This window comes from Phyllostomus hastatus, unplaced genomic scaffold (assembly GCF_019186645.2).
Source record: "Phyllostomus hastatus isolate PE091 unplaced genomic scaffold, TTU_PhHast_1.1 phas_contig_1162, whole genome shotgun sequence".
NCBI classification, from domain to species: Eukaryota; Metazoa; Chordata; class Mammalia; order Chiroptera; family Phyllostomidae; genus Phyllostomus; species Phyllostomus hastatus.
The window spans coordinates 10877696-10904217 of record NW_025333537.1 but is presented as its reverse complement, the minus strand read 5'-3'; the positions used below and the strand labels follow the sequence as shown (position 1 = coordinate 10904217).

The 26522-nt window shown below is 57.4% G+C and overlaps 1 protein-coding gene and 1 long non-coding RNA gene across 3 annotated transcripts; one reads left to right on the top strand and one right to left on the bottom strand.

Annotated features, from left to right (window-relative positions):
• Nucleotides 1–535: 535 nt before the first annotated feature.
• CCDC62 (coiled-coil domain containing 62) lies at nucleotides 536–25601 on the bottom strand. 2 transcript variants are annotated; one of them, XM_045844741.1, is made up of 13 exons: nucleotides 25436–25601; nucleotides 23036–23228; nucleotides 20973–21139; nucleotides 19321–19422; nucleotides 18533–18704; nucleotides 16564–16665; nucleotides 14569–14657; nucleotides 14092–14207; nucleotides 11296–12021; nucleotides 8869–9016; nucleotides 7939–8070; nucleotides 2061–2149; nucleotides 536–1325 (listed from the first exon to the last, which is right to left on the bottom strand). In XM_045844741.1, exons 1-12 carry the CDS (start codon nucleotides 25469–25471, stop codon nucleotides 2102–2104), a joined length of 2031 nt encoding a protein of 676 aa, XP_045700697.1. In that variant the 5' UTR covers nucleotides 25472–25601; the 3' UTR covers nucleotides 536–1325; nucleotides 2061–2101. The 2 variants fall into 2 exon arrangements, with proteins under 2 accessions (XP_045700697.1, XP_045700690.1); XM_045844734.1 differs by lacking the exons at nucleotides 536–1325; nucleotides 2061–2149 and having other exon boundaries at nucleotides 7143–8070.
• Nucleotides 1728–4719, top strand: LOC123822671. The gene is made up of 3 exons (XR_006786399.1): nucleotides 1728–1890; nucleotides 3169–3806; nucleotides 4118–4719. It is a non-coding gene; the product is annotated as an uncharacterized LOC123822671 (long non-coding RNA).
• Nucleotides 25602–26522: the final 921 nt, after the last annotated feature.

The window sequence follows — 26522 nt, the reverse complement described above, 5'->3', positions numbered from 1 at the left end:
TTCTCCACCTGAGCAACCAATCTGTGTTCTCGGTCCACGAGGCGAGTTGAGACGAGGCACGAAGAGAAAGATAAACTTTATCATCCCACGGAGAGGAGAGATGTCGATAGTTGGATTCTCAGACGGGCAGTCGGCCTCCGCAGGGGCGTTTTAGGTTTCTGACTCGGAGGCGACAGTTCAGAATCTAAGATCCGACTCCTTCCTCGGACCCGCTCGGGACCCAGCGGCCTAGCCGGAGGGAAGAAGCAAACCTTTCTAAAGGTTGTGGCCAGACCTCGGCCAGCTTCTGTCAGCAGCCTGATTAAAAAGGCTAAGTGGGGTGGCTCCCCCGCACTGCTGAAAACCGTCTCTGAAGCGGCTCCGAAACCTCCTAACAAAGGGGCATTGACACAGCACGACAGGCGCTGGCACCTGCGATGCTGGCAAAGCCCCGCCCCTGTCCCCGAGGAAAAGGACTGGCCGGGTTCAGTTCTGGGCGGCCGGCCGACCTCCCTCACTCCGCTCCCGTGCAGTAAAAAGAAACCCAACAGATTCATTACTCAAAATATTTTTTTATTAACTGAAGCTAATCGATTCTCTTAGAAGGACAGAGAGACACATATTATATTCTTAAAAAAATTAAATTCCAAGTTAAAGCAGGAGTGTTTCAGAGTTTGACAATCTTTACAAACGCGCGGACCCCGCGCTCTCCCAGCAGCCGCCGAGCGCACGGGAGACGGGCGGCCGCGGACCCGGCCCGGACGGGCTCTGCTCGGCCGTGGGGCCGCAGGGGCCCGCAGGGCGGTGACAGAGGGATGACTTCCAGTCCACAGCGTCGTGTCGCCCCAGGTCCATTCACAGGGCCAAGCGCAGAGCCACGGCCACGAGAGGGGTGAAAGCCGCTGGCCACACACGTGGAGCTGGCTGCGAGCAGCTCCCGGCTCTGATGTAAACGCACGCACAGGTTTGAACAGTCAGGTAGTTCAGGTAGTGAAAACAGCATTTCAGACACGGGGGTTCTCTAGTTCACACCGCAAAGGGCTCCTCCAGCATGTCATCGTGGTGGGCATCCTGACAGCGAAGTGTCCCCTTGGCACAGTGTTGAGCTGGTGCAAGCACAACAGGGAGTAAGATCTCCCTCCTCACGCGTGAAAAGGGTTTCTGACACAGGCGGATGGTTCACTTGAAAACAAACCGAACACAGATGTTGGCATTAACTTTCCGTCTCCGCGCCCCTTGGGCGTGAAACGGCGCCTGGGAAGGGGACAAGCCTCGCTGTGTTCTCAAGGTCAAGGATGAGGTGTAGGCGGCTGCTTCCTGCTTCCACGGGGAGGAGACACCGGCTTCTGCGGGAAGGAGACGCAAAGTTAACACCATCCGTGCGGGGGACCGCGAGCCCGGGCTCCCAGCTCCGGGAGACCAACCACGCCCGTCGCTGGTCAGCACGAGGCCCTGCGGGGCTTTACAAACACGGGGGCTTCTCGGCAGAGAGAGAGAGAGAGAGAGAGGGAGAGGGGGAGAGGGGGAGAGGGAGGGAGAGAGAGAGGAGGCACAGGGGAGAGGGAGGCAGGGCGGGGGCTTAAGCTTTCTGCTCTCGCTGCGTTTGCTTACATGCTCTAGGCTTACTGGAAACCAGCTAAAACAAGGAATACTTTTTATCTTAAACTGGACTCCGAAGAAAATGCGTGTGAAAGGAAGGTCTGAGAGCAGGAAACACAAACCAAGAAAGTGCTTCCTGGGTCAATGCACCCTGTGCTGCACCCGGAAGCCCCATGAGAAGCCTTTTCCCGGCCCGGCGGCAGGAACGGGCTTGGGGGTCCCGACCGGGAAGGCTGCACGTGGTCGCCCCCTGGGGTCGGAGCGGCTGGGGGTTGAGAACGAGGGCTCTCCCGGGCTCCACCTGGCTTGCAGGTAAGGGACACCTGACCCGGAGTAAACGTGGAAGGCATGCACAAACAGGTCCCACAGCAGAGCAAGGACTGCGGTCACACACATGTGCAGCCTGTCCCCCGCCTTATCAGTGTCCCCAGTTACTCATTAAATGCCCACTGAGCCGGGCGAGATAAGCAAAGGTGACTCACCCACAAACACTGAACGCTGAGGCTGACTTTGTTTTCCCCAGCTACTGAGAGGTGTGTTTTGGAGCTGACTCTTCTGAGACTTCGAAGTTCTACAAAACAAGTTCCAAATTAGTAACCAGGACAGAACAAGTAGAAAATACTCAGGAAGCCTATATGTAAATACGGCAGAAGTGCCCGAGAGACCTCAGGAGGCTGAGAAACACAGTGAGGGCCGCCGCCCGCCCACACAACAGAGACGCACCGCTCTCCTCCTCGGGAGCAGGGGCCTCAGCCTCCGGCCGTGGGGCGGGGACGCTGCTGGCTCCACCGGGTGTGTCGTGGCTGCTCTGGGCAACGCCCGAACACGCGTGCATCCTCGGGGGCCTGGGCCCAGGCTCGGGGGTGAGCCCCCGGCGGGGATACCGCTCACCCTAACAATGACAACCCGAAACGCCCTGGCCGTTCAAGTGCCCAAGAGGGCTTGTCGGCACCGTTGGGTGTTTGGGGAGATACTTTTTTTAAAAGACAAAAAAAAAAAGGAGGAGGAGAAGGAGGAGAGAGGAGGAAGATGCCTGGAAAGACACAGGCAGACGCAGGGGGTGAACCTCAGCCCGTAGGACAAGCCCCCCCCCTCACTGAGCCGCTTCCTGCTGGGGGGAGCCAGTCCTCCGGGCCCTGCCGGGGTTCCCCTGGGGGCTCCCCGACCCCTGGGCGTTCCACAGGCTGCCCGCTCTCTGCTCAGACAGCCTTCCCACGCGTCTCACCGCCCGGTGGGTTCTGTCTCGTTCACTGGGGAATGTGGTTCTAAAAGGGATCCACAGGCTTTCCCAGGCGCCACAGAAAAACTGCAGCGGCCCAGGCCAGTGATGGGGGCGTGCAGCCCCCCCGCGCCGGGCAGAACCCCGGCCCGGTTTCAGGCTGCACCCCTCCCTGCCGCCCCCCTCGAGCCCGCGGGGAGCCGCTGTGGGGGGAGGTGTTGGGGTCCGCTACCCTCGCTGAGTTCTACTCTCTCTTTTCTCCTCTGTGTTCGAATCATTGGTGTTTTCAAGAAATAGTTGGCACACTGACATCGTTGAAAATGAAGGTCGCATACTCGTGCACCCTGACTCCCACCCCTTTGTGCACACAGAGCATGGCAGGTGCAGCTCTCAGCACCTTGCGCCCCACCTAACGGTGCACCCCGGAGATGCTCCACGCCCCAGACCCCCCCGGCCTGTCCCGGCGGGCGGACCGTGGCCAGTCGGGGCGTCCCCCGGCATGGCTGTCAGAGAGCGGCGCTGCAGGGAAGGGCCCACACCGTCCGACCTGCACTCAGGTGTGTCTGCGGGAGAGGCTCCCCAGGTGATGCTGCTGGTCAAAGGGTCAGTGCTGTGACCTGACCTGTCGGCTGACCGCACGCAGTGCCACCGGCCCTGCCAGGGGGGTTCGATCACTTCCTGCCCCCCCCACCGCCGAAAGTCGAGAGTGTTTCAGAGAAAGGCTTGAGGTGAGACTGTGTCCTCAGCAACAGGCGGCAAAGCCCTGGGGGGCAGACAGGCTGCTGGGACTCTCCTGGCACCCCTGTCGCCAAGCCGGCCAAAGGGGAGGAGCTGGCCAAGCTCACTGCCCGTGGACTTCTGCTCACTGTCCTCCCAACGTGCCCCGAACCGCCTAACAACCCCTGCGGACACCACGCCCAGAGCCGGCGCTTCTCCCCACCACACGCGGGTCGGACACCAGCTGGGGGACGCTGAACAAGATGCAGAACCACCTTCCCACCTGGTGAAGGTGAGACTGAAGGCGAAGGCGAAGGGCGGACCTCCTGCTGGGTCTTTCTCATGCGCAGCACCCCCCCCCACCCCCCCGCGGAGGCATCCCCAGCCGCCAGAAGCTCCGGGACTTTGGGTCTCTGCCCAAGGCCAACGACCCACGGGCCTTCTCCTTCCCTTTCCCGCCAGGGGCTCCCGGGGCCTTCTCGGGGCACCCTGTGTGGCGGGAACCTGGGGATGCCCGCAGGGAGGGAGGGGTTCCTCCGAGGGTTCGGGGACCTGCGGGGGGACGTGCCGTCGCTGCCACGTGCCGGGACTGTGCTCCGACAGGGTGACACCCACAGACCCACGCGGCTGCGACCCGAGGACAAGGGTGGGAGCTGCAGACAATGTCCTGAACGGGAATCGAACACCGAGCCCTGGACGAGAGGCTGAGTGAGGAGCCGGAGGCCAGGAGGGCGGGGAGGGACCCGTTGGCAGAGCACGCAGAGTGTCGTCCATGCTTCTGCGTCCCTTGTTGGAAAGTGACAACTTGTTCCAACTTGTCTGGTGCATGAGGGGACAGTTTGGGCACAGTGCGCAGTCTGTATCTGTTTACCTGCGATTCCGGGCACGAGAACCGCCAGGTGACCTGCACCCCGCTGGGCGGAGCCACGCCGTGTAGGAACATGCGTGTGTGCGTGCACACTCACGTGTTCCCCGGCTGCCCCAGCGTGTTGGCATCCGCCCACATCCGCAGCCGCCCCTCTGCATTGACCCCCCCCCCCCACTTCCCGGTCGGTCACGGCTGTGACTGCTCCCACAGGCAGACTTTCCCGAGGCCTTGCAACACGCAGAAAACCATCCTGCCATTTCGGTTACGTTCCTGCCCTCTAAGAAACCGTGTCACGGACAGAGTTTCTGGGGTAGGTGATGCTCCCGACCCGGTTTCCCTGTACGCCGCATGGTTTTCAGTGTGCAGTTCGGGGCGGGGCGGGGAGCTGCAGGAGCCCGGGTGCGCGCCGCCCTGCGGCGGGAGGGATGGCGGGCGTCAACGCGTCAGACGAGGCTACGGCACCACAGCACGGCCACCGCGCCACTCGCGCGTCGCACGGCCCCGCCGCTCTGTGACTCGGAGGCAGTGCTGAGCAGAAGCGGTGTGCTAAGATGTCACAACCACCGTGACGCGGTGAGGGACGATCCGTGACCGTCTGTGCACAAAACCCTAAGAATCGACAACTACTGCCACAGGCGGGTTTAGAAAAGATGCAAATCACAGAAGCCAATCGTGGTTCTTCATATCATCAACTAGAGATTTGAGGCTGAAACTTGAAATGCCCGTGGGCCCCGACTGGCGTGGGCCCCGACTGGCGTGGCCCCCGACTGGCGTGGCCCAGCGGGCTGGGCAGCGTCCTGCAAGCTCTAACTCCCAGTCGGGACCCGGGCCCGGGCTGCAGGTTCGGTCCCCAGACGGGGCTCATGCCAGAGGCAACCGATCGATGTCTCTCTCGCACGCCGATGCTTCTTTCCCTTTCCGTCCCCCTCCCTTCCCCCGCTGTAAAGGTAAGCAATAAACACAATCTCAAAGGAAAACGCCACGTGCAGCGGCATCAGCGGAGGGAACAACAGGAACAGGTCTAACCAAGACGTGCGAGACGCCGGCAACGGAAACCACGCGACGCGGTGAGAGGCGGGAGGGAGACCCGGGCACGCGGGACGTGTCTGCCCTGCTCGCGGGGTCGAGTCTCCCAGAGAGATCAGTGGGTTCAACGGAATCACAGTGTCAGAGGGCAGTTTGTGAAAGATCAACCGGTTGATCCTAAAACCGCTGTGGACCTGCAGACGACCTGGAAGAGGCAACACAACTCTGCAGAAGCCGCGCAGAGCAGAGGACGTGCCGGGGAACTCGCTCAGACGCAATGAGGCTCCAGCAGCAAGGGCGTCTGGGAAATGCGGGACCCTCCGTAGCCTCAGGCTTGGCCGGCTGCCCAGAAGGCCACCCAGAGAGAGAGACAGTGTCCCCAGGAGGGCGGTTAGTGAGTGTATGGAGGGTGGTAACGGCCTGACGTCATCTGCTGGCTTAGGACTGCGCCGGTCCCCCGGGGGTCTGTGCAGCTACCCAGCCAGTGGTTTAACCCCTCATACGAGAGACCCTGTCCCGGGAGGGGTGGGTTCTTCCAGCGGCCACCCCCGGGAGCAGCGGCTTTGCCCAGGTGGGTAAGGTTCTCCGATGAAAGCCCCCGTGGATTTGAGTGAGACATCACGTGCCAGTTCTTCAGAACCGGACCTGAATGTAGACGTTTGGGGCTTTCCTCCAGCAGGACGCGTACCACATGGCACCGTGGCTGCCCCGAGTCACGGAACCAACACCGCGTGGCACCGGTGTGAGACTGCGGGTCAGTGGGGCTGACCGGAGTGCAGCAAGGTAAATGACACCTCGACAAAGTTGTCTCTAAAGGAAAAGTATTTCAGTGTTCTTGCAGACCTTTCTTATTTTAGTTTTTGGTCAGAGATGCAAAAAAGTTTAATCAAGGGCTTTTTTTTTTTAAGATTTTACTTATTCACTGTTTAGAGAGGGAAAGGGAAAGAGAAAGAGAGGAAAAGAAACATCAATGTGTGGTTGCCTCGAGTGAGCCCCCTACTGGGGACCTGGCCTGCAACCCAGGCCTCTGCCCTGACTGGGAATCGAACCGGCGATCCTTTGGTTCGCAGGCCAGCACTCAACCACTGAGCCACACCAGCTGGGGTTAATTCAAGGGCTTTCAAACACCCGTGTCTCTAATTAGGCACATCGCACACTCAAGTCATGTACCTGGAAGCTTACATTCACAGCATCAGTTCCAAGCCCCTATCCTGCAGATCAGGGCACTGGGACCCCAACTATCCCGACCTCACGCTCCACGTCCTCCTCGCGGCTCGCGTTACGGCGCCAGAACCTGCAGAGCGCCCGAGGCACCGCTGCTGAGCTGTCCCTCACTGTGCGCAGAGAGAGCAGCCACAGCAGCCCGGGAAACGGGGCCTGGGGAAGGATGGGCCTAGGAAACCGCTGCTCTGCCATTCCCAGTGACGTCACAGATCTAGGTAATACTGACAGAGCAACGCTAAGATCAGTAAGTGGCCTTCAGGGGAACTTGATAATACCAAAGCTCAAGCTGACCAACTTCTGAACTCCCCACGGAGCTCCGCACCCACAGCAGGAGGCCCGGCCACCAGCCGGCAGAGCAGGGAGCGGACTGCCCGGCCCACATGGCGGTCCGGCCAAAACAAAAAAACCCAAACTGATCCCAAGTCTAATCAAGCAGCTCAATCTAAACACCAGTTTACAGGAACGACTGGGGGCGGGGGCAGGGGCAGGGGGGAGGATCACAGTGAGGATGGGGTCAGCGAGACCCCGACATCGGGAAACTACAGCACAAATGACCCAGTGTTTCCGCCGTGAGCACACGGCATCAGGAGGACAACGGAGAAGGACAAGAAGGAAGAGGAAGAGGAAGAAGAGAAAGAGAAAGAGGAAGAAGAAGAAGAAGAACAAGAAGAAGAAGGAGTAGTAGTAGGAAGAGGAGGGAAAGGGAGGAGGAAGAAGTGCTGGGGGACGCGAGAGACCTGCAGGGCAGACCCAGACGCGGAGTGGGAACCCCGGCTGGACAGCGGTCGGAACAAAGGGCGAAAGACCCGTTTGGGAGAAGCGGGAAAGCTGACAGGAACTGTCACTGAGGACATTTCGGAACAATCAGTGGGGGGGGGGGCGTCCTTATCTGCTGGGAGAGCGAGCGAGCGAGCGAGCGAGCGAGCGAGCGGAACGACGCGCCTTCGGGAGAAGCCCCGTGCGGTGCGGTGCGGACCGACCGGGAGACGAGGCCCGGGCGGCAGAAAGCTGGAGGGGGCGGCGGCCAGGTGTGGTCTGCTTCTGGGTGTATCTGAGACTTTCTGCAGTAAAGCTGCTTTTTCAGTCCCTGAGAATTTATATCCCTGTGCCCAGGTAACTGGAAAGAGGAAGTCTGGGTGCAGTGACATTTGCGGGTGACTTTTCCTTCCTCAAAACCAGTGCGCTAGCAGCAAAAACAACCACCGGTGTGCCGCCCGAGTCCCCAGAGGCACGGAGAAACTTCCCCGCGCTGCCCGGACAGCGACAGACACCACGCCCCCGGGGCCGAGGGAGAGCCCGCACCCACCTTCCTGGCGGCGGCGGAGCCGCCGAGGCCCTGGGAGCTGATGGGTAGCAGCGTGCTCAGCTCCAGGTCCGTGACCATCTGCCGGGACTCCGCCAGCAAGCGCTGGAGCTTGCTCGTGGGAGAGAAGTCCTCCTGGAAGAGAGCACAGCGGGAGCTCCCGTGAACTCAGGAAGCGTCTTTAAATGTTATGCGCGTGGATACGGTGTAACAGACACAGATGTTAACTACTCGTTAACATTTCTTTGATATGAACTATTCATTAATATTTCTACTATTCTATTTGTTACTACAATAACATACAATACTTCTTTGACTGTGGGTTAATAAATACCAGAATAACCAATTCCATTTATCTCTTAGAAACTACTTGGCTAAATAACTGGATTTAAACAGGCCTTATGACAAGTAATCAGGCAACACCCACGTGACAGAAGGACCCCAGGCACGGCTGATTTTCTCCTAAGTCAGCTTGCCAAAGCCGTGACTGCAATGTCAGAATACTCGCAAAATACAAAACACTAAAGGCTTATAAGCTTTTACAAATATGTAGAATGTGCCTTAGTTTGCTCTTGTCTAATTTTCCACCTTGGGATCTGAACTTTTAGCATGCCAACTGCTCTCAAAAGCACCAAGACTAACTTTTTCATTAAGGAAGGCTCATTTCTAATTTTCCATGAACAATGATTACTACTGACCTGGACCTAAGATGTTTATTAATTAAAAACCGATACATCAATCCCCTGTAGAGCCTGAGGGGCATCCTGCCTAAAGCCGATCTACAGGGTATGTGTGACCTAAAGTCCTGTAACTTAAAGGAAACTGAGGCACGGCCAAACCTCGGCACGTGAACACCTGCGCTAGAGGAGAACCAGGAGTATGCGGGGAGAAGTCTCGCGCGATGAGCTGGGCGTTTCTAAGTGAAACACAAACCTTCTCACTGGGCGGTGCTGCATCTTTGTTCACAAACAGAATCTTAGGTGAGTTCTTTCTATCCGCAGAGGACTCTGTCTCCATCGCCTTCTCATCCCCTGGCAAGGCAGAGCCCACACAGGGGGGCTGCGGGGCGGCCGCGAGCTCGCTGTGGGGGACGGAACCAAACAGAAACAGACGCCTCAAATCAGCACTGAACACACCGCACCAACACTCTTGCTCTTGAAATATCCCAGCAGCACCAAAAAAAGGTTATTTCTCTTTTTCCAATGAAGAAGCTCAAGTGTGAGTAGAACATTATAGATTTGAATAGAACGTTTGAGTGAAATATTATAAATTAATGCATATCCTTTGCAATAATTAAAACAAAATTCTTAAAGGGTAACGACAGAATAGAGACATTTCCCTCCTCCCTGACCCCCCAAAAAGAAAAGACTGGGAGACAGAATCGACCAAAAGGGAGGGAAGAAATGAACAGAGTATGATGTGTAAAAATTCGAGGTTTTTGGTGTGTGAGACCAGTTTTGTCCACGGTGTTCGAAAGTGCCCTTGTGAGCGAGCGCGGCCCGGCTGCGGCTCCTCAGTTCCGAGGCCTCTGCCCACACTGGAGAGCACACACGCCGCGGAGCTCCTGGGTCTGGTCTCAGGGGCCGCCCGGCACACACGGGAGCCCATGGGCCTCGCCCTCCGTGTGGCCCGTGACTGAGCGCCAGCAGAGCAAGGCCCCTCCCCCGAGGGGCCCGTGTTTGTCGGGTGGAAGGTGGGACTGTGCACAGACGCGAACGCTCAGCCAGAGGCGGAGAAGCAGGAAAGCGGCGTCATCCCCTCACCCCCATCCATCACGCGTCTGTCACTCGAGGCCTGGGCTCACGCCTCCGGCTGGCAGGACCAGAAGTCAGCTCGATCAGTTGGAGCCGGGGAGGTCAGAACGGTCTTGAAAGGAGACTCTGAGTTTCAACTGGGAATTCCCTCGTACGTTACACTTACCGTACGTCCACCCTGCTCCTAAGACGACCCGACACAGGCCTCCCTTCCCCTGCGGGGGTCCGTGCTGAGGTGAGGTCCCCGCGGTAGCCCCCTGCTCAGAGTTACAGTTCTCAAGAGACCACCGTTGAAAACCAAACGTGCTCACTGAGTGTGACAACCAATTTTTAACAAGTTTTGCAACTGACAGATTAACTACACGTATGATTTTTAAATGACTCAGGCTTCTAAAAGAGCCCAAGGTCAATCCAAATAATGTAACTATTAGAGAGGAAATTCAGTCATCGAGTCCTAGGAAAGTCAAAGTGATGGCGACCATAAGGCCCTCAGTACAGGAACTTGGACTTTCCAGTGATTTAAGACTGAAGAGCTAGAGCCCTGGCTGGCGTAGCTCAGTGGATTGAGCGCGGGCTGCGAACCAAAGTGTCACAGGTTCGATTCCTAATCAGGGCACATGCCTGGGTTGCAGGCCACAGCCCCCAGCAACCGCACATGTTTCTCTCTCTCTCTCTCTCCCTCCCTTCCCTCTCTAAAAAATAAAATAAATAAAATCTTAAAAAAAAAAGACTGAAGAGCCAGGTTCTCTTTGAAAACAGCTGACATCACTATAGCGCCACTCAAGTGCAAATGCAGCCACTCTCGCAGTGGGAGGGACCTGAGTGATGCATACATGCTAACAATGCACGTGCAGCATATGCTAATAACTAGTCCATTTTTAAAAAGATTTTTTATTTATTTTTGGAGAGAGGAAGGGAAGGAGAAAGGGAGAGAAACATCAATGTGTGGTTGCCTTTCACATGCCCCCCACTGGGGACCTGGCCCGCAACCCAGGCATGGGCCCTGACTGGGAATCGAACTGGCGACCCTTTGGTTTGCAGACCATGGCTCAGCCCACTGAGCCGCACCAGCCCGGACTCCATGTTCTTTTGTTAAATAATGTTACCAGCCTATTAAATACAAGTACTTGTTCTCCTGCATGGTTTCAAGAAAGTCTGGGAAATGTACGGGGAACACAAAGGCAGGGGCACTTGGATCTCTAAGAGGGCGGGGCGACCGCGGCTCAGGGTGGCAAGGAACTCCTGTCTGGGGTCTCCGGAACGCATTCCGTCTGGGCACACAGACACGGCTTATCAACCCAAACGACCCGGGGTGAGGAATGCCCCGGAGCAGTACGAAGTGGCCCACCTGTTTGTGTTCAAATAAAACATTATTTGCCCAACTCTCACGACATCCGCCTTTGTTTTTAAGCGACGCCTTTGCCCCAGAGGCCGGCCCGGGCACAGCCTTTCCACTGGAATCCAGTTCAGTCTGCAGAGTCAGGTCCCAGCGGCCCCACGGAGACAGGCAGGCCGCCTCGAACACTGCCCGTCTGCAGACGCAGACGCAGCCGGCGCCGCCCTGGCCGCGGCTCCCCGGGTGTTCACGAACGCGGGGCGCACTCACCTGGCGGAGGGGTAGCACTGCGGCCCACTGGCGCTCTCTGCGCATGTGCACGCCGACTTCAGGCGAACGACGCGCTGCAGCTTGGCCGGCTTGAAGATGCTCATCCACTCCGTGTCGGACATCTGGCCCGGGGCCTCGACCACGAAGTTACTCGGGTGGCAGCACCTGGACCCGCACGCGTCACTGTCGCCCAGCCAGCCTTCACTTCCGCGGCAGCACGAGGGCCCCGGCCCCTCCACGCGGCCTTCGCACTCCGCTCGCAGCCGCTCCCGCCGCTTTGCGCCTGCGCAGTCGGCCAGGCCCAGGAAGACGCTGACCTCGTGCCGCGGCGTCTCGTCGGCAGGCAGCGCGGGGGCTGCTGGGACCGGCTTCTCTTCCGGCGGGGCCCCGACTCCAATGCCTTGGGAGGATTTCCCGTGGATCTGGCACGGCGCGCTTTTGTGTTCAGGCTCAGTCGGGAGTTTTCCTCCCAGAGACCAGGACTTCTGTTTCCCCGTCAGGTCCTTTGTGAGCAGAGAGGAGACGGCCAGGACGCTTTTCTCCCCGAACGCCGCGCTGGCCTGCAGCTTCTCCGCGCAGCCGGCACAGGAGCCCCTGTCGGCCCTGATCTGCTGGGTCAGCGTGGCCTCCAGCGTTTGGTCCTTGACCAGCGACTTCTGATGTTTCTCCCTCTTAATATCGACTTTTGGGTGGTTGCTTTCAAGGTCAGATAAGTACATGTCTCTGCTACGGTGGCATTACAAAAAACGAAGTTGTAAGATACACTTGATACTATCATTCCAAATATTTCACCCAAACCTCATTAGCTGACCTGAACCCTAGTAAGACCCACGTGTCGGAAATGAAATATAAGGAAGAATATCCGCTCCTTCTCCGGAGCCCAGGTGCAGCCTGCGCCCCCAGGAGTCTCTCTGACCCCCATACCCACTACCAGGGCACCCACTGAGTCCCCTGTCTCCTGTCTCCCCCATGTTTACGTGCGGAGGCCCCTTCAATCCCCCGGGGCCCTGCGGCGGACTCGGACACAGACAAGTGCTCTGCACATCCTCCCTGCCTGGTCTGGTCTGTCCCTCCCCTCCCTGCCAGCGACACCGCGAACACAGGCAGAGCCAGCACTGAGGGGCGACGGAGACCAGGCAACGGAGGCCGAGTGGACGGTGCCGAGTGCACCGGCCACACCGCTGACCTGCTGGAGACGAGCGTGGCTGTGTACTGAAGGCTGGCCTTCAGGTACCAATGACACGTATGTGTACAATGAAAACCAAGGGTGTACAGCATATGTGTGACAAATCTGTTAAATGTCTTTAAACGTTTTTTCCGTCACACGGATCCAGGGATTCTGAGCTGTCTGGGTCTGACCCCTCGGAAAACCCACCCCCTCCTTCTAGATGGCATCAGCCCCTTTAGGCTCCCAAAGAGCCACCTCGCCAGCAAGCCCGTGCCTCCCCTCCCCGTGCCGGTGAAGAACAAGACGGTGTGAGTGGAAAGGGCCATGTCATCAGCCTCACAAGCTCCGAGACCAGAAGTGACCACAGAGGACAGACCACAAATTCCTAACTGGGCAGGTCGAGGCAAGTGGCCACGCCCCGGCCCACAGCTTCCTCAGCAAGGGGTGGCGTCTGTCTAAGTGGGCCTGTCCATGTCCTCACGCCTCCTTCCCGGCCCTCCAAGGCAGCCCCCGCCCCAGAGCCCCAGGCTGCAGAGCCCTCGCTGTCGCGCCGGGGCCCACAGGCCCGCTCTGCGCTGCAAGAGTATTAACCAGCCAGGACCCGCCAGCCTGCACGAAGGACCTCTCGGTTTTCCCTCTGTCCAGCCCCAGGGGGCGCCCTGCTCTGCCTTCTCCAGCCCCCTTTACTGACCACCGGTGGCTTTCGTGCACCTGCCTTACGTCTGAAATAAGCTGCAAAACTGCTATTGCTGGGAGCATTTGCGATCTTGCTCCCTGGCACACGTCATCAGTTTGGCTCAAATAAACTCATAAAAACTCTCGACAGGTCTGGAAGTTTCTTCCATCAACGAAGGAAAAAGAGCCGGTGTGTTAGGGCCTCTGCCGACACGGGTGCTGGGGTGGCCGGGCGCTTAGCAGCAGCGGCAGCTGCCGCTGGGACACGGCCCGTGAGGACGCCCAGCAGAGGCCTCGGGAGGAACGTGCAGGGTCCCCCGCTGCACTGCCCAGGCCGAGCCCTGGCAGCCCAGGCCTGCAACCGCCACCCAGGGGGCAAGGGGCTGCGGTCAACCCGGGGCAGCCTTGGGGGTCACAGGGCAGCAAAGGGGAGCGTCCCTGAACCCTGCTCCTTTCCGTGACCCTCCGAAAAGCAGGCTCCAGTGAACACAGGCAGGACAGCTGTGGGCCCGTTCCCCTTCAATTTTGTGGAGACCCAGTGAGTTCATGTGCTGCTCGCTGCAGGGCAAAGACACCCTGTGCGCTGACGAGGGGACAGGGAACCCGAGGAGGAGCAGAGCCGCCGCCCCCAGGCAGCAGGCCCCCCCCTGCAGCTGTGCACACACAGCTGACCCTGCCCCTTCCACTTCGCCTGGAGCTTCTCCGCAGCAGACAGACAGACAACGACGAGCGAATTTCTGCCATCTAGTGGCTGGATTAGGACCACGCCTACAATTCTAAGCCCAGGTCTCCGCACGACCTGGATGAAAATGGTCGCTGTTGGCCCCTATACATTCACCCCCGGCTACCTGGCGGACGGCAGCGGGTGCTGGCCCACGGCAAGGGCTGGACGAGGGCCGACGGAACGACGACAGAAACCGCGAGACCGAGCGGCAGCATCGCCCCAGGGTTACCTGGACTCCAGGGCCCGGGACTCCTCCATCCGCGAGTTGTAGATCTGCACGAGCTCCTGGGAGTGTTCCACGTTGAAATTAAGGAACTGCAGGTCGCTCTGCTGCTTCACGTAAATCTGCCGCAGACAGGGGCAAGTCAACACAAAGCGTAACAATAACACTAAGCGGCGTCGACAGTCCGGCATCCAAACGCTAAAGCAGATCAGGTAGTGGCCAGAGGAATACGGCACACGTTCTTGCTCTCACTTCCTCCCTGCGTGAGCACTGACGCCGGCCAGTGCCCCCCCGTCTCCTCGCCTCTCACCGCCCTAAGCGAGGCCCCGCCTGCCGTGCTGGGCGTGAAAGACATCTAACGCGGTCGGGATCCAAAGGCCCCACGGCGGCGGCAGAACCAGCAGACGCACGCTTCCCCCACCCTGACGTCCGGCGCCAGCGTCCCCCGCCCGGCAGGCAGCACGGGGCGCGCCCGGGACGCACCTGCCGCAGGCTGTGCAGCTCCGCGTTCGTGCGGTCCTGCTTGGACTTGGCGATGTCCAGCAGCTCGTCCTTCCTCTTCTCTCTCTCTCCTGCGGGGGGCGGGGGAAAGAGCACCGTCAAAGCGGTTCTCGTCAGCCACGTCAGCGCAAACCTCTCCATTTCTAAAAATCATTCTGAGACAGCAGTATGGGCACAAAAGACGTTTAAGAAGTCCACGTAGCAAATAATTAAAAAAACGCTTTCACCAACTGGGTTTTTCATGGCACTAACAAATTTTAAGTGTTTTACTTAGTAAATAATGACCGGCTGGAAGAGCAGAGCTCGGCGCATCAGAGGGAAGAGAGGATGCTGGCACAGCCCGCCCGCGGCTCCCCTCCCCCGCCCACCCCCCACCGCGTCCCACCCAGGCGTCTGCAGGCACCGGGTTCTCTGGGCCTACGAGCTCCTTGGCAGACAGCAGCGTGCCTGGCACTTGGGGGCTGATCCAGAGACTGTTGCAGATAGATATGTAGACACAGAGATAGATACAGAGCTATAGAGATAGGTATGTGTAGCTAATCGGTATACAGTAACATACATATATCTCTTCTACTTGCCTGTTTAGTAATGTAAGACAGTACTGTGCAACAGCAGCAATCGTAATCATGGATATAGTGACCTCTAGTGGTAAAAAGCCACGTTTCCACATGAGATTCAAATTGTTTGACATTTTTTAAAATAAAATACTGCATTTGGCCCTTTTAACTATAGAGATGTATTCCCTTCCTAGGGCAGGGCATTACGCATAAGTGTGAGTAGACCAAAAATATGTTCACTGAATTTCTATGGGAATTTTACCCCCAAGTCTGTGTTTTCCTCACACAATGCCCCCACCTGAAAGCCCCACAGAAGCCCCCTGGCAGGGACAGAGATGAGACCCACAGATCGGAGACTCCTGGGCAGGAGCAGAGGAGGAGGGGCTCTCACCAGGGGGCCGAGATGCCAGGCCGGGCAGGGACGGGAGGGGCCCGGGGTGGGAGCAGGCTGGGGGAGGGGACGCGACTTTGCTTAGCAGAAGGGCGCCACGGCCAGACCTTCCTGAGACACTTGCCTTTACATCATGAAAACTCCATCCCCCGCATTCTTTGGGGTCTTAGTAACGTAACAAAACGTGAATATTTTTGCAACTGTAGTAATTACAGGTAATCGATTTGCGAAACTGGAAAAATGTTGAACTGCTAATTTTTATATAGCATTCGCAAAAGTATAAACAATCTTTCTTTAATTCATAAGTTTCTTCCATTTTAAAAAAAAATTTCTTTATTTTTTAGCGAGAAGGGAAGGGAGGGAGAAGGAGAGGGGGAACATCGGTGTGTGGTTGATGCCTCTCACGTGTCCCCACCTGGGGACCTGGCCTGCGACCCAGGCCTGTGCCCTGACTGGGGATCCAACCAGTGGCCCTCTGGTTCCCCAGCTGGCACTCAGCCCACTGAGCCACGCCAGCCAGGGCCGTGAGGCCCTTTCCTAATGAACGTTCAGTGAGAAGTACAGCCACAGGCCCCAGCCGGGAGGGAGGCCAGCTCCTTTACAGAGGAAGAAACAGTTAACCAGGAGGCATGATAAGGACTTTAGACGTCCCTGCCTGGTCCCTCCGCACCCCTCAAAGGCTTTAAAAAAAAAAAAAGAGAGAGCCCTGGCTGGTGTGGTTCAGTGGACTGAGTGCTGGTCTCTGAACCAAGGGGTTACTGGTTTGATTCGCAGCCAGGGCACAGGCCTGGGTTGCAGGCTGGGTCCCCAGTGCGGGGCCTGCAAGAGGCAGCCACCCACTGATGTTTCTCTCCCTCTCTTTCTCCTTCCCCTCTATCTAAAAATAAATAAATAGTATCTTAAAAAAAGAAAGAAAGAAAAAACTATTTTGAGAGAAGGATAATTCCTTTAGCTCGCTGTAGTACCACAGGAAGTTCAGGATACAAATATATGCGCAGTCAGTCCCTTAAACTAATTATCCACTTTTACCAGTAAAAACCAATTCATCGTGCAGGCAACTATTCTCTTGCTTGAGGCGAATGATTTCTTCTCGTTGTTCATTATTTTCTGTTGTCTTTTCATTTAGATCCTCTTCACAAATAGAAGAAAAAGAAAGTTCTCAAATGAACACTAGTCCATGGAAGGATGCACACAGTGTGACTACCTCTCATGCCCTCAGCACCCCCCTCCCCGTTCACAGGAAGTCCTGTGGGGTCCGCAGCCAGAGCTCGCCCCACCCCCACCCCCACCCCCACCCCTGGCAGCTCACCGCACCCGGCTGTCACCCCGGCCAGCCGGGACCGGGCTAAGGCTGCGCTCGCTCTCTCTCCCCCTGCGCGGTCCCCGCCGGACCCTTGCCTGCCGGCCACGGACAAGCAGGCTCTCTCTCCAAAATAAAAACCTCCCTGCTAGAAGCCGCCCTGCCACACTCGGGTGAACCCCAACATGTGACCCCAAGCCCTCCTGGCCTGGCCCTGCCTGTCGCGCCCCCTCCCTTCCGTGCCGTGCCCCACCCCCCCACCCGGGCTTCTGCCTCTGTTGCTCCTTCTGCCTGGAAGGCTCCCCGCCCCAAGCTTCATGTGGCTGGTCCTCCCTGTCACCCACATTTTCGCTGAAATGTTCTCGTCCAAGACGCCTTCCCAGGCCACCCAAACCAAATGATCTTCTTCCCTCATTCTCTAGTCCACTCTCCATTGCCCCCTTTTTCTTTGAAAAAATAGTTTAAAATAAATATTCAATTAATCTTACTTAGAGTGTTCAACTAATTATGAACCAAATGCCTGCACCGTCCCCAGTGGCGGTGCCGTTCACCGCAGACCCCGGCTGCCAGGGGCTCCCCGCGAGGTTCAGGTTACAGCTGCCGCCCCGGTGGAGGCCGACCCAGGGTTTGCACCGGTCAGACCGTCAGAGAGCCAGGCCGAGGCTCCCAAGTCAAGGCGACCGCGATGAACTCACGGGGTTTCGCCAGCGCCTCTGAGCTCTCCCTAGGACAGAGGTGGGGGCGCTCCCACCACGCCACGGCTCCGCCACCCCAAGGGGCCGGTCCCACCGTGGGGAGCGGCCGGAGGAAAGCGGGCCTGCCCCCGCAGCCCCTGCAGCGGGCAGATGCGGGTTGACCCTGCCGCCTGCATCCGTGCTCAAGCACAGAGTGCTGGCCTACTTGGTGCACCTCCCCTCGCTTCACGTGAGACCTCGGGTACCACTACTCGGAAAGGACCGTTCACGGAGCTACGTGAGAGTGGGGACAGGAGAGGAGACGGCAAAGGACTTACGTGGACACCCCACGGACACGAACTAGGGTGGAGGGACGCCAGAGGGAGGGAGGATGCAGGGCAGAGGTGGGTAAAGGGGAGGAAAAAATGGGACAACTGTAATAGCACAATCAATAAAATATTTTTTTTAAAAAAAAGGAGAATGCAAAGGCATTTTAAAGAACACCACACGCTCCCAAAGCCACCGGGGCAGCCTGCGTCCTGGGTGGCCCTCCCTCCTTGCTCTGCTGCCTCCCTCTCACCCGGGCAAGAAATGCGCGAGAGAAACATCCGTCGGCTGCCTCTCGCACGCCCCGAGCTGGGGCCCTGGCCTGCGACCAGGCACACATCTGACTGGGAATCGAACCAGCGACCTTTCCGTTCACAGGCCGGCGCTCAACCACTGAGCCACACCAGCCGAGGCGCCGCCCGCTGAGATGTTGCCGTCGGCTGTGACAGAGCGTGTGCCAGCGGTAGGTAGCGAGTGCGGCAGGGCAGGACTGGCCATGTGTCATGCGGTTCCCCCAACTCGGCAGCTCACCGTGGGAGACGGAGACGGCAACCTGGTGCCACGCACGTGACACGAACCCCTCGTGGCCGGCCCCGAGGCCGCCGGAGGAGGCCCACTCTCAGCCACAAGGTTACAGGGACCCGAATGCAGGAATCTACTCCCATGATAAACGCTACAATTGATGTCTCTTCCTCACCTTTCAGCTTGTTGATTTCAACCTTAAGGGTCTTCAGCTTCTGCTTGTAGTCTTGCTTTTCCTTCACGATGCAGGTCTCCACCATCTTGGCGTCGCGCAAGGCGTGCTCTAGCAGCTTGAACTTGCCCGAGCAGTCCGAGATGTGGTTGACCGCCTCAATGATGTCTTTGTCCTAGACGCCGAGTTCGAAAGCTGTCACATGGGACGCTCAAGTCCCCAGTAACCGACGCGAAAGGACCGTATTCACTGGGACGTCCCCGTGTGACGGAACCCTGGGTGCCGGGCCCCGTGCTGAGCACCTGCTCGGGTAACGCGCTCCACCCACCCGCCCAGTAACTCCCTGAGGCGGGCACTGCCGCTGCCCCAGCGACGGCCGGGTCAACAGTGAACAGCCACGGTCACCCGACGGGTCAGTGAGGGACCCCAGCCCGCTGGCCCCGCCCCAGGCGTGGCCCGCCGTAGCCTGCTGCCCGAGAAAGCTCCGGACCAGACGCTGCGACGCCCAGGGAAACTGCAGTGACGGGGGGCCGTGAGGGGCTTGGGCTCTGGTTATGGAGAAACCCCACGATCGGCCCGCTCCCCCTTCCCTTCTTTTCAGCAAAACGAGAGACCCCAGGCCCGAGCCCACACCTACCCCGACCAGAACCCCTTACTGTTGAGGTGGGTCTTTAATTACTCTCCGGCCGCACAGGCACGGAATTTAAGGGAGCCCATGCGCGCCACTAGACCCCGCGGCCGGCGGAGCGCCCGGGAAGGGAGGCAGCCCCCCGCCCCCCCCACCGACTCACCTTCAGCTTTATCATGGTGGTGAGGGCCTGCTCTCGGGCCTGCAGCTGTCCCACCTGCGCGGACAGCTCCACCAGCGTGTTGCTGAGGTTTTCGTTTCTCGCCTGCGAGGAAGCAGCACGTGAGTGCGCGGGGGAGGGGGGGGCCGAGCCCCACAGAAGCTCTCGGTACTGTACTGTGCTGTACTGTACGTAGCCTCGCTCTGGGATCGTCCTTCTGTCTGTCTGTTTTTTTAACTTCTTTTACTAACAAAGCGGGCCAAGTAAGCAGCCATGGAAAGGAACACTAAGCCCCAGGCGCTGTGGCTGAGTGGGCGGGGCAGCGTCCTGCAGATCGAAAGGTCACCGGTTTGGTTCCCGGTCAGGGCACCTGCCTGGGTCGTGGATTCGGTGCCCTGTCGGACACGTGAGGAAGGCCGCCAACTGATGCTTCTCTCTCATCTCGATGTTTCTCTCCCTCTCCTTCTCCCTCCCTTTCCCTCTCTCTAAAAATAAATAGAATCTTTTTTAAAAAATAAAAGTCAATAAAGAAAAAGAAAATTAAAAAAAACACCAGGGCGCTGTCCCGAGCACAGCAAGAAGGCGCCGTCCCCCAGCCGAGGAGAGCCCTCGCCGGACGCTGACGGCTGCGACCCCGCCCCGGGCCCCCGCCCCCGGGTCTGTGAGAAGAGAAACGTCCAGTGTCTCAGCGTCCTGGGCCAGGGTACTTCGTGACGGCAGCCTGAGCTGACCGAAACACTCCCATTTTTCAATGGAACAGATCTGTAGATTCTAGAATAGTTTCTACTTAGCTTATAGCTAGGAACTCTCTAGTAATCTAAAACCAATAAAAAAGGCGTAAATTAAAAGCTGTACTATCATTAGGAACCACGAAGACTCATCGCATCACTGAGACCTGCACGGAACATCTCTGTGAGACGGGGACGTGCCGGCCAGGACAGAAAGCGGCCTTCTCTCGGCCGGAGCCTCTCGTCCCGGTGACGGACCGGGCACACGGGAAACCTGGAGAACCAGCCTCGCGGGGTTCACTCCCCGAACAGCCCGGGGAGACGCCTGCTCCTCCCACCGGACAAGACCAGCTCTGTCGAAGGCACAGCGGAAGTGACCACAGCCCAAAGGCGCTGACCTCAGACCTGGAGGAAGGTTTCTAAAGCAACGCGCTGTTGGTCAGCGGCAGATGCTGCCGAACCAGACAGCCCGGCCGCTAGGAAAGGGCCGGGGCGGAGCTTCATCTCCACGCCGACAGCTCAGCAGAGCAGGGCAAGCAATACAAGGCCGTGATGACGGACGGACATATTTTCTTTCTCTACTTAGTTAATTTGAGGGAGGGGGAAGAGAAACACTGAAGCGAGACACACACACACACACACACACACACACCCCCCAGTCGGGGTTGCCTCGCAAACACGCCCCAGCCAGGGACCAAGCCCACAGCCCAGGCATGCGCCCTGGCCGGGAACCAAAGCTGCGGCCTTCCCATGTGGGTACGGGATGATATTCCAACCAACCGTGCCACACCGGTCAGGGCCGGGTGGGTACCCCTTCTCACACACACATACATGCATTCTCAATGCGAACATTGAAAGGCGTATTTTCAGCAGCGGAAACACAAACAGAGTTTGGGCTAGCGAAGCTCAGCACAGAACAAAACCGACCTCGAGGTCTTCCGAGAGGAGCGAGGCGTGGGTGGCCTTCTGGGCCATCTCCTGGAGCTGCAGCTGGGTCTTCTGGAGGGCGGTCTGGCACTCCACGTGACTAGCTTCGAGGGTCTTGACCTTCTTCGTGAGCGACCTGATTATCTCCGTCCTTTTATGCAGCTCACCTGAGGGGAAGTCCATCAATAACTGGGCCGCGGTCAGATCTGGGGCTCAAAATGCATTCTCCTCCAACACACGGATTGAAAAAGTAAGCGTGCTAAAGAACTCTTGACAAGATACTTTTCCTTTGAAAAGGTCTTATTATTATGCGTGTGCGATCCCGCGCCCGGGAAGGTGCCCTTCCCAACCACCGTCCCGGTCCCAATCATCTCCTTGCTCCTTATTACAGTTCTGCCTCCTGTCTCCACCGCCCAAGGCTGAGCTTCCCCTTGCGGCATCACTGTTCCCTGCCGCGTGGGAAAGCGGGCGGGCTCACCGTAAACCCGTTTTTGCCCCTCCCTGCACGGTTCAATGGGAACCGAAAACGGGTAAAACTAGACTCCGTGTGAATTCTTCCGTTTGCTGGTCGCACTTCAGACCGTGCTCCCGGGACTTCCCCGTGTCGTCTGTAACCTGTGCCTGTCTCCTGTCGTTGCTACATAACATCCCACGTAGGACTCCACCAAATGTATTTATCGGTTCTGCTACGGGCGGTCACTCGGGCGTTTCCACTGCGCAGCCACCCTGAGCCCACGGCTCCAAACGGCCGTGGACGGGCATCTCGGTGCATTTGCGCGGGACTTTCTCTAGGGCCCTGTCACTCAGACGTGGTCCTTGCCCAGCAGCGTGGACACCCCCCCCCGGCAACTTGTTAGAAATGCGACTCTCAGGCCCCCATGAACTGAAGCGGGACCTACGTATGGACAAAGCCCTTCGGTAACTCGTGCGCACGCTGACGTGGGGGCGTGGGGGCGCTGGGCCGCGTCCCGCGTGCGCCTTCACCAGGGCCCGCCGGGCGGTCCGCCCCAGCAGGGGCACCAGCCGGCACGCCCACCAGCAGCCACGGAGCCGCCCCTCGGCGTCACGCTCTTACCGGCAACTGCTAACTCTTTGCCGTCTGGTGAGTGTAAAATGGTGTCTCATTAGGGTTTTACTTTTTATTTCCCTAATTACTACTAATGAGAATGAGAGCCTTTTCATATATTTACTGGCCATTCAGTTTGCCATGAAATACCTCCTGAAGTTTCTTACTCATTTGGAAACTCAGACGCTGATGACAACACATAATCTGCTATCTTTGTTCTCGAATAGGCTCACGTGGAAGATTTAATGTTATATCACATCTGACGCGGACCACAGCACACTGTGTGTGTGTGGACGTGTGTGGGGCGGGGGCGGTCAGGGAAGACCGGCAGCCCCCGGGGTGGGGGGACATCGTGCGTATCGGCGCTGTCGTGCTCACAGGGCCCTCTGTGAAGTGTGAGTAAAAAAAGAAGGTGCTGCAAGTTCTCCCCTAACCAGACCCAGGGTTCTCCCCTCAGACATCCCAGTATTTCCTTAGAGTCAACAGAGTATTCCGAATACTGAGCGCAGCACTGAAAGGGGTGACAATTAAGATACGGAGCACACGACAGTGTTGGCGAGCCATTTTTGCGACTGCTGTCGTCGTGAAAGGGGACCGCTTTAGGCACTTTGGATCAAATTCGGTATCCAAAGTTTAAAATCTTTGAGTCAGTTCAAGAAAAACGGCCAGTCCTACGGCATCTTGAGTCCCATGCCAGCCCAAAACTGAGTTCCTCAAGATTCGCTCTTCGCACCCCAAGGGAACGGAGCTCCACCTGGCGCTCCTCTGCACGGGAATACTCCGTCCCCCCTCCTGCAGTCCACACCCTGTCTGTCTGTCTGTCTGTCTGTCCGTGCCACCGCGGGTGTTCATCAGGAGGCTCCCTGCCGTCCGTGGAGCCAGACTCCAGCACGGCGGGCACCGAGCTGGCACTCGCCCCCCTCCCCCCGCCCCCGTGACCCCCGCGAGCCCCCCAGCACATGTCAGCAGCGGTGCCGCCGCCGCGCGCACGCCTGACCTTCCAGTTTGCTGCAGCGCTCCTCCAGAGTCAGCACCTTCTGCCGGTCCTCCTCCCACGAGAGCAGCTGTCTCTGGTGGACGGCGACCATGTCATTGAGCTCTCTGTCGCGGTCCTTCAGCTCTCCCACGAGCAGCTGCAGCTCCTTCCGCTGCTTCTCGATCGTGGAAATCTCAACTTCCGACCCGATGTTCTAGTCACAGAAAGTGGTCTCGCATCAGCATAGAAACTAGCCAACGGCAGGAATCAGCCTAATTAGAACTCCCTCTGCTGCCAGTCCAAGGTGGTTTAAATTAACTACGTTTTCTTCACTGGTGATAACATGGCATCACAATCATGTATAGTCAACATACATAAGCAAGTTCACACCTGCTGTGCACTGCTTCTATCTCTGTCACACCACGCACACACACCACTCGCACGGTGGGACCGTTGGTGACACCTCCACCGGCTAGTCACAGACGGACCCGTCCCTGCACTTGGTTTCTCTGCGGTCGGCTCTCTCCTTGGATCAGCCAGCAGTAGACTCCCTCCCCTGGCCCCAGTCAACTGTAACTAATTCTCATGACCTCTAACACATGCACATGTGCTCCGTCTGCCAAGAACAATTTAATATTGGGACTGGGCCAAACTCAACACACCTGCTAAAAACACCAATTCTGTGAAGGAAAACTCTGGAACATACGCAGAAGACAGAGAACGGCACAACACACTCCCATACGCTCAGGACCCAGGTTCTGCCATTAAGATTTTGCCACCTGTTTCAATATTTTTTTCTTATTGTTGATTAAAAAAAGATACATTTCCTCCTGGCTGGTGTGGCTCAGTGGACTGAGCGCCGGCAAGCCTGTGAACCAAAGGGTCACAGGTTCGATTTCCAGGCGGGGCACATGCCCAGGTCATGGGCCGGGTCCCTGGCAGGGGGGCCACTCAAGAGGCAACCACACATTGATGTTTCTCTCCCTCTCTTTCTCTCTCCCCTCCCCTCTCTCTAAAATAAAAAAATAAAATCTTTGAAATAAAATTAAAAAATACATTTCACTCATACATACATCAGTATCATTTCTAAAAATGAACATTTTCATATAACCACGGTGCCATGTTCACATCTACCAAAACTATCTACGGTATAGTCCCTTTTAAGCACACGGTACGTGAAAGCCTAGCGCAGGAAAGTTGGTCTGACCACACGCAGAGGCCAGGAGCAGCCACTTGGGGGCTCTAGGCAACCTTGGGCAGGTTGCTTCACTGTAAGTGAGCCTTCGTTTCCTCACCTGTAAAATGGTAACAACAGCACTGCGCCTTCTCACGAGTCCTGTGGATTGCGCCAGACAAACCCTGTGAAGCACTTCACACTACTCGCCAAATCGCAGGCACTCGACAAACACTAGCTATTATTAAGACTGCGAGTTACATTTCAAAAGCTGGTGCTGTCCCCCTGGATGAAATAAAGAACTAAACGTGTTACTTTAAGATTTCCATCTTAGCCCTGGCTGGCATAGCTCAGTGGATTGAGCGCAGGCTGGGAACCAAAGTGTCCCAGGTTCGATTCCCAGCCAGGGTACATGCCTGGGTTGCAGGCCATAGCTCCCAGCAACTGCACATTGATCTCTCTCTCTCTCTCCCACTTCCTCCCTTCTCTCCCTAAAAATAAATAAATAAAATACTAAAAAAAAAGTAGTTTCTTAAAAAAAAAAAAAAAGATTTCCATCTTAAAGACGGGAGTGACGAGTTCACCAGAAGCCCAAGCATACCACATCATTCGGGCTTTCTGAAAAACACGATGCGTCAGTAACAACGAGGAATGAATCACAGTTATTAGAAAGTAAACACAGAAAATGGAATTTGGAGGCGGGGGATTCCAAATCACAAGACTTGAATTCCAGTCTTGGCTAGGCCATTCATTCAGTCCCTCACTCACTCACTCACTCGTTCAGCAAGTATTGACTGGGGGATACATCACAGAGCGCGCCGCAAAGATCCAACATATTCTCGGGTCGGACAAGAGGCAATAAGTATACACAAAAGTTCATCTCATCGTATACCGCTTAACGCAAACCTGGGACAAGCTCCCTTTCAGGGCTTTTTTTGGTAAAACGGGGCTCCCGTGGAGTAAACTAAGGGCCGGAAGCCGGGCGGCGCGGGGAACAGCAGCTCCACCGAGGCCAGCTGTGTGTCGTTAAGACGCCATCACCTGGTTCCTCCCACCGGTCTTAGCGTCTGGACGGGCAACGAGTTTCTTTTAGGACAAGGAAACGGACGTGACGCTCCGTTTTTCCTCGACGGCTCGGGCACTGTTTTAAATATGACGCGGGAACCGTGCCTTCAAACCCACCCAAGGTGGCCAGACGCGCACGCAGCGCCCCGAGGTCGCACCCGGGCGCGCCGGCGGCCGTTCACCTGGCGCCCGACGAAGAAGGTCGCCGAGGGGTTCATAGGTGTTTCCTCCGCGCCCGGAGAAAGGCGCTGAGCGCAGCGTCACCTTAGAAACGCCATAGGCGCGCCTGCCCGGAGCGGCAGGGGAGCCCCGAGGCCCCGAGCCCCGCGCCTTCGGCCGGCCCGAGCGAGCGCACCCAAACCGCCCGCTCAGCCGAGCGCGCGTCGCGCGGGGTGAGCCGACGCCGCTCTCGCGAGACCGCGGCGGCCGGCCGCGCGACCCCTTGCGGGAAGCTGGCTCCCCGCGGAGCGTGTGAGCGGCTTGGCGGGCACAGCTCTCCCGACGTTTGGGGCTTCCAGTTCTGGGCCCAGGACTCGCGATTGGTTCATGGGGGAACGTGCAATCCATTATTCACCGCCCGCCCGCAAAAATCGGCTCTTTACAATTCCCCAGTAAATGATGGAGCAAGTAAAGGCTGTTTCTATCCCCGTCGCCCTGGGTTACGTCCGCGGGGCTGCTCACCGGTTTGCCCGGCTGAACGGTGCGCTCGGCCGGTTCAGCAGCTGTGCGTTCCTGGAGCTAGGACGGTACCTGTCTCTCAAACGGAGGAACGGATGGAGGCAGACCAGCGCTGCTACAGTTAGAGTCGCTGGGCAGCCCAGCAGACAGCTCCAAACAAAGCATCGCAGATGAAAAGAAAAAAAAAAAAGTTTTTTTGGTTTGGGCTCTTGATGTAGCTCTTGAATAGCAACGAGGATTTTGCAACTCTATTCCTGACAATATTTTACCACATTCTGGGCTGAACCTAAGCTTTTTTCACGTGTTGTTTCACAGTCCCTCTTTCTCCCTGCTTCTACTCTGTCATCTGGGAACTGAACTGGGGAGAACTACTACTTACCACACTGAAACCCGGTCACCCACCCCCTACTCCTTAGCCATTAGGATGGCATCACCCCCCAAGACAGGTTAGCAAATAGTCTCACAGGATTTCAGCTTTACTTTTGGATGGACTGTGAATTAGCAAAACACGCCCTCGTGTTTATAAAACCTGAAAATGGAAAACCAGAATTACAATTTCTTGCTCTCAAGGTTTACCGATTTGCGTGACAC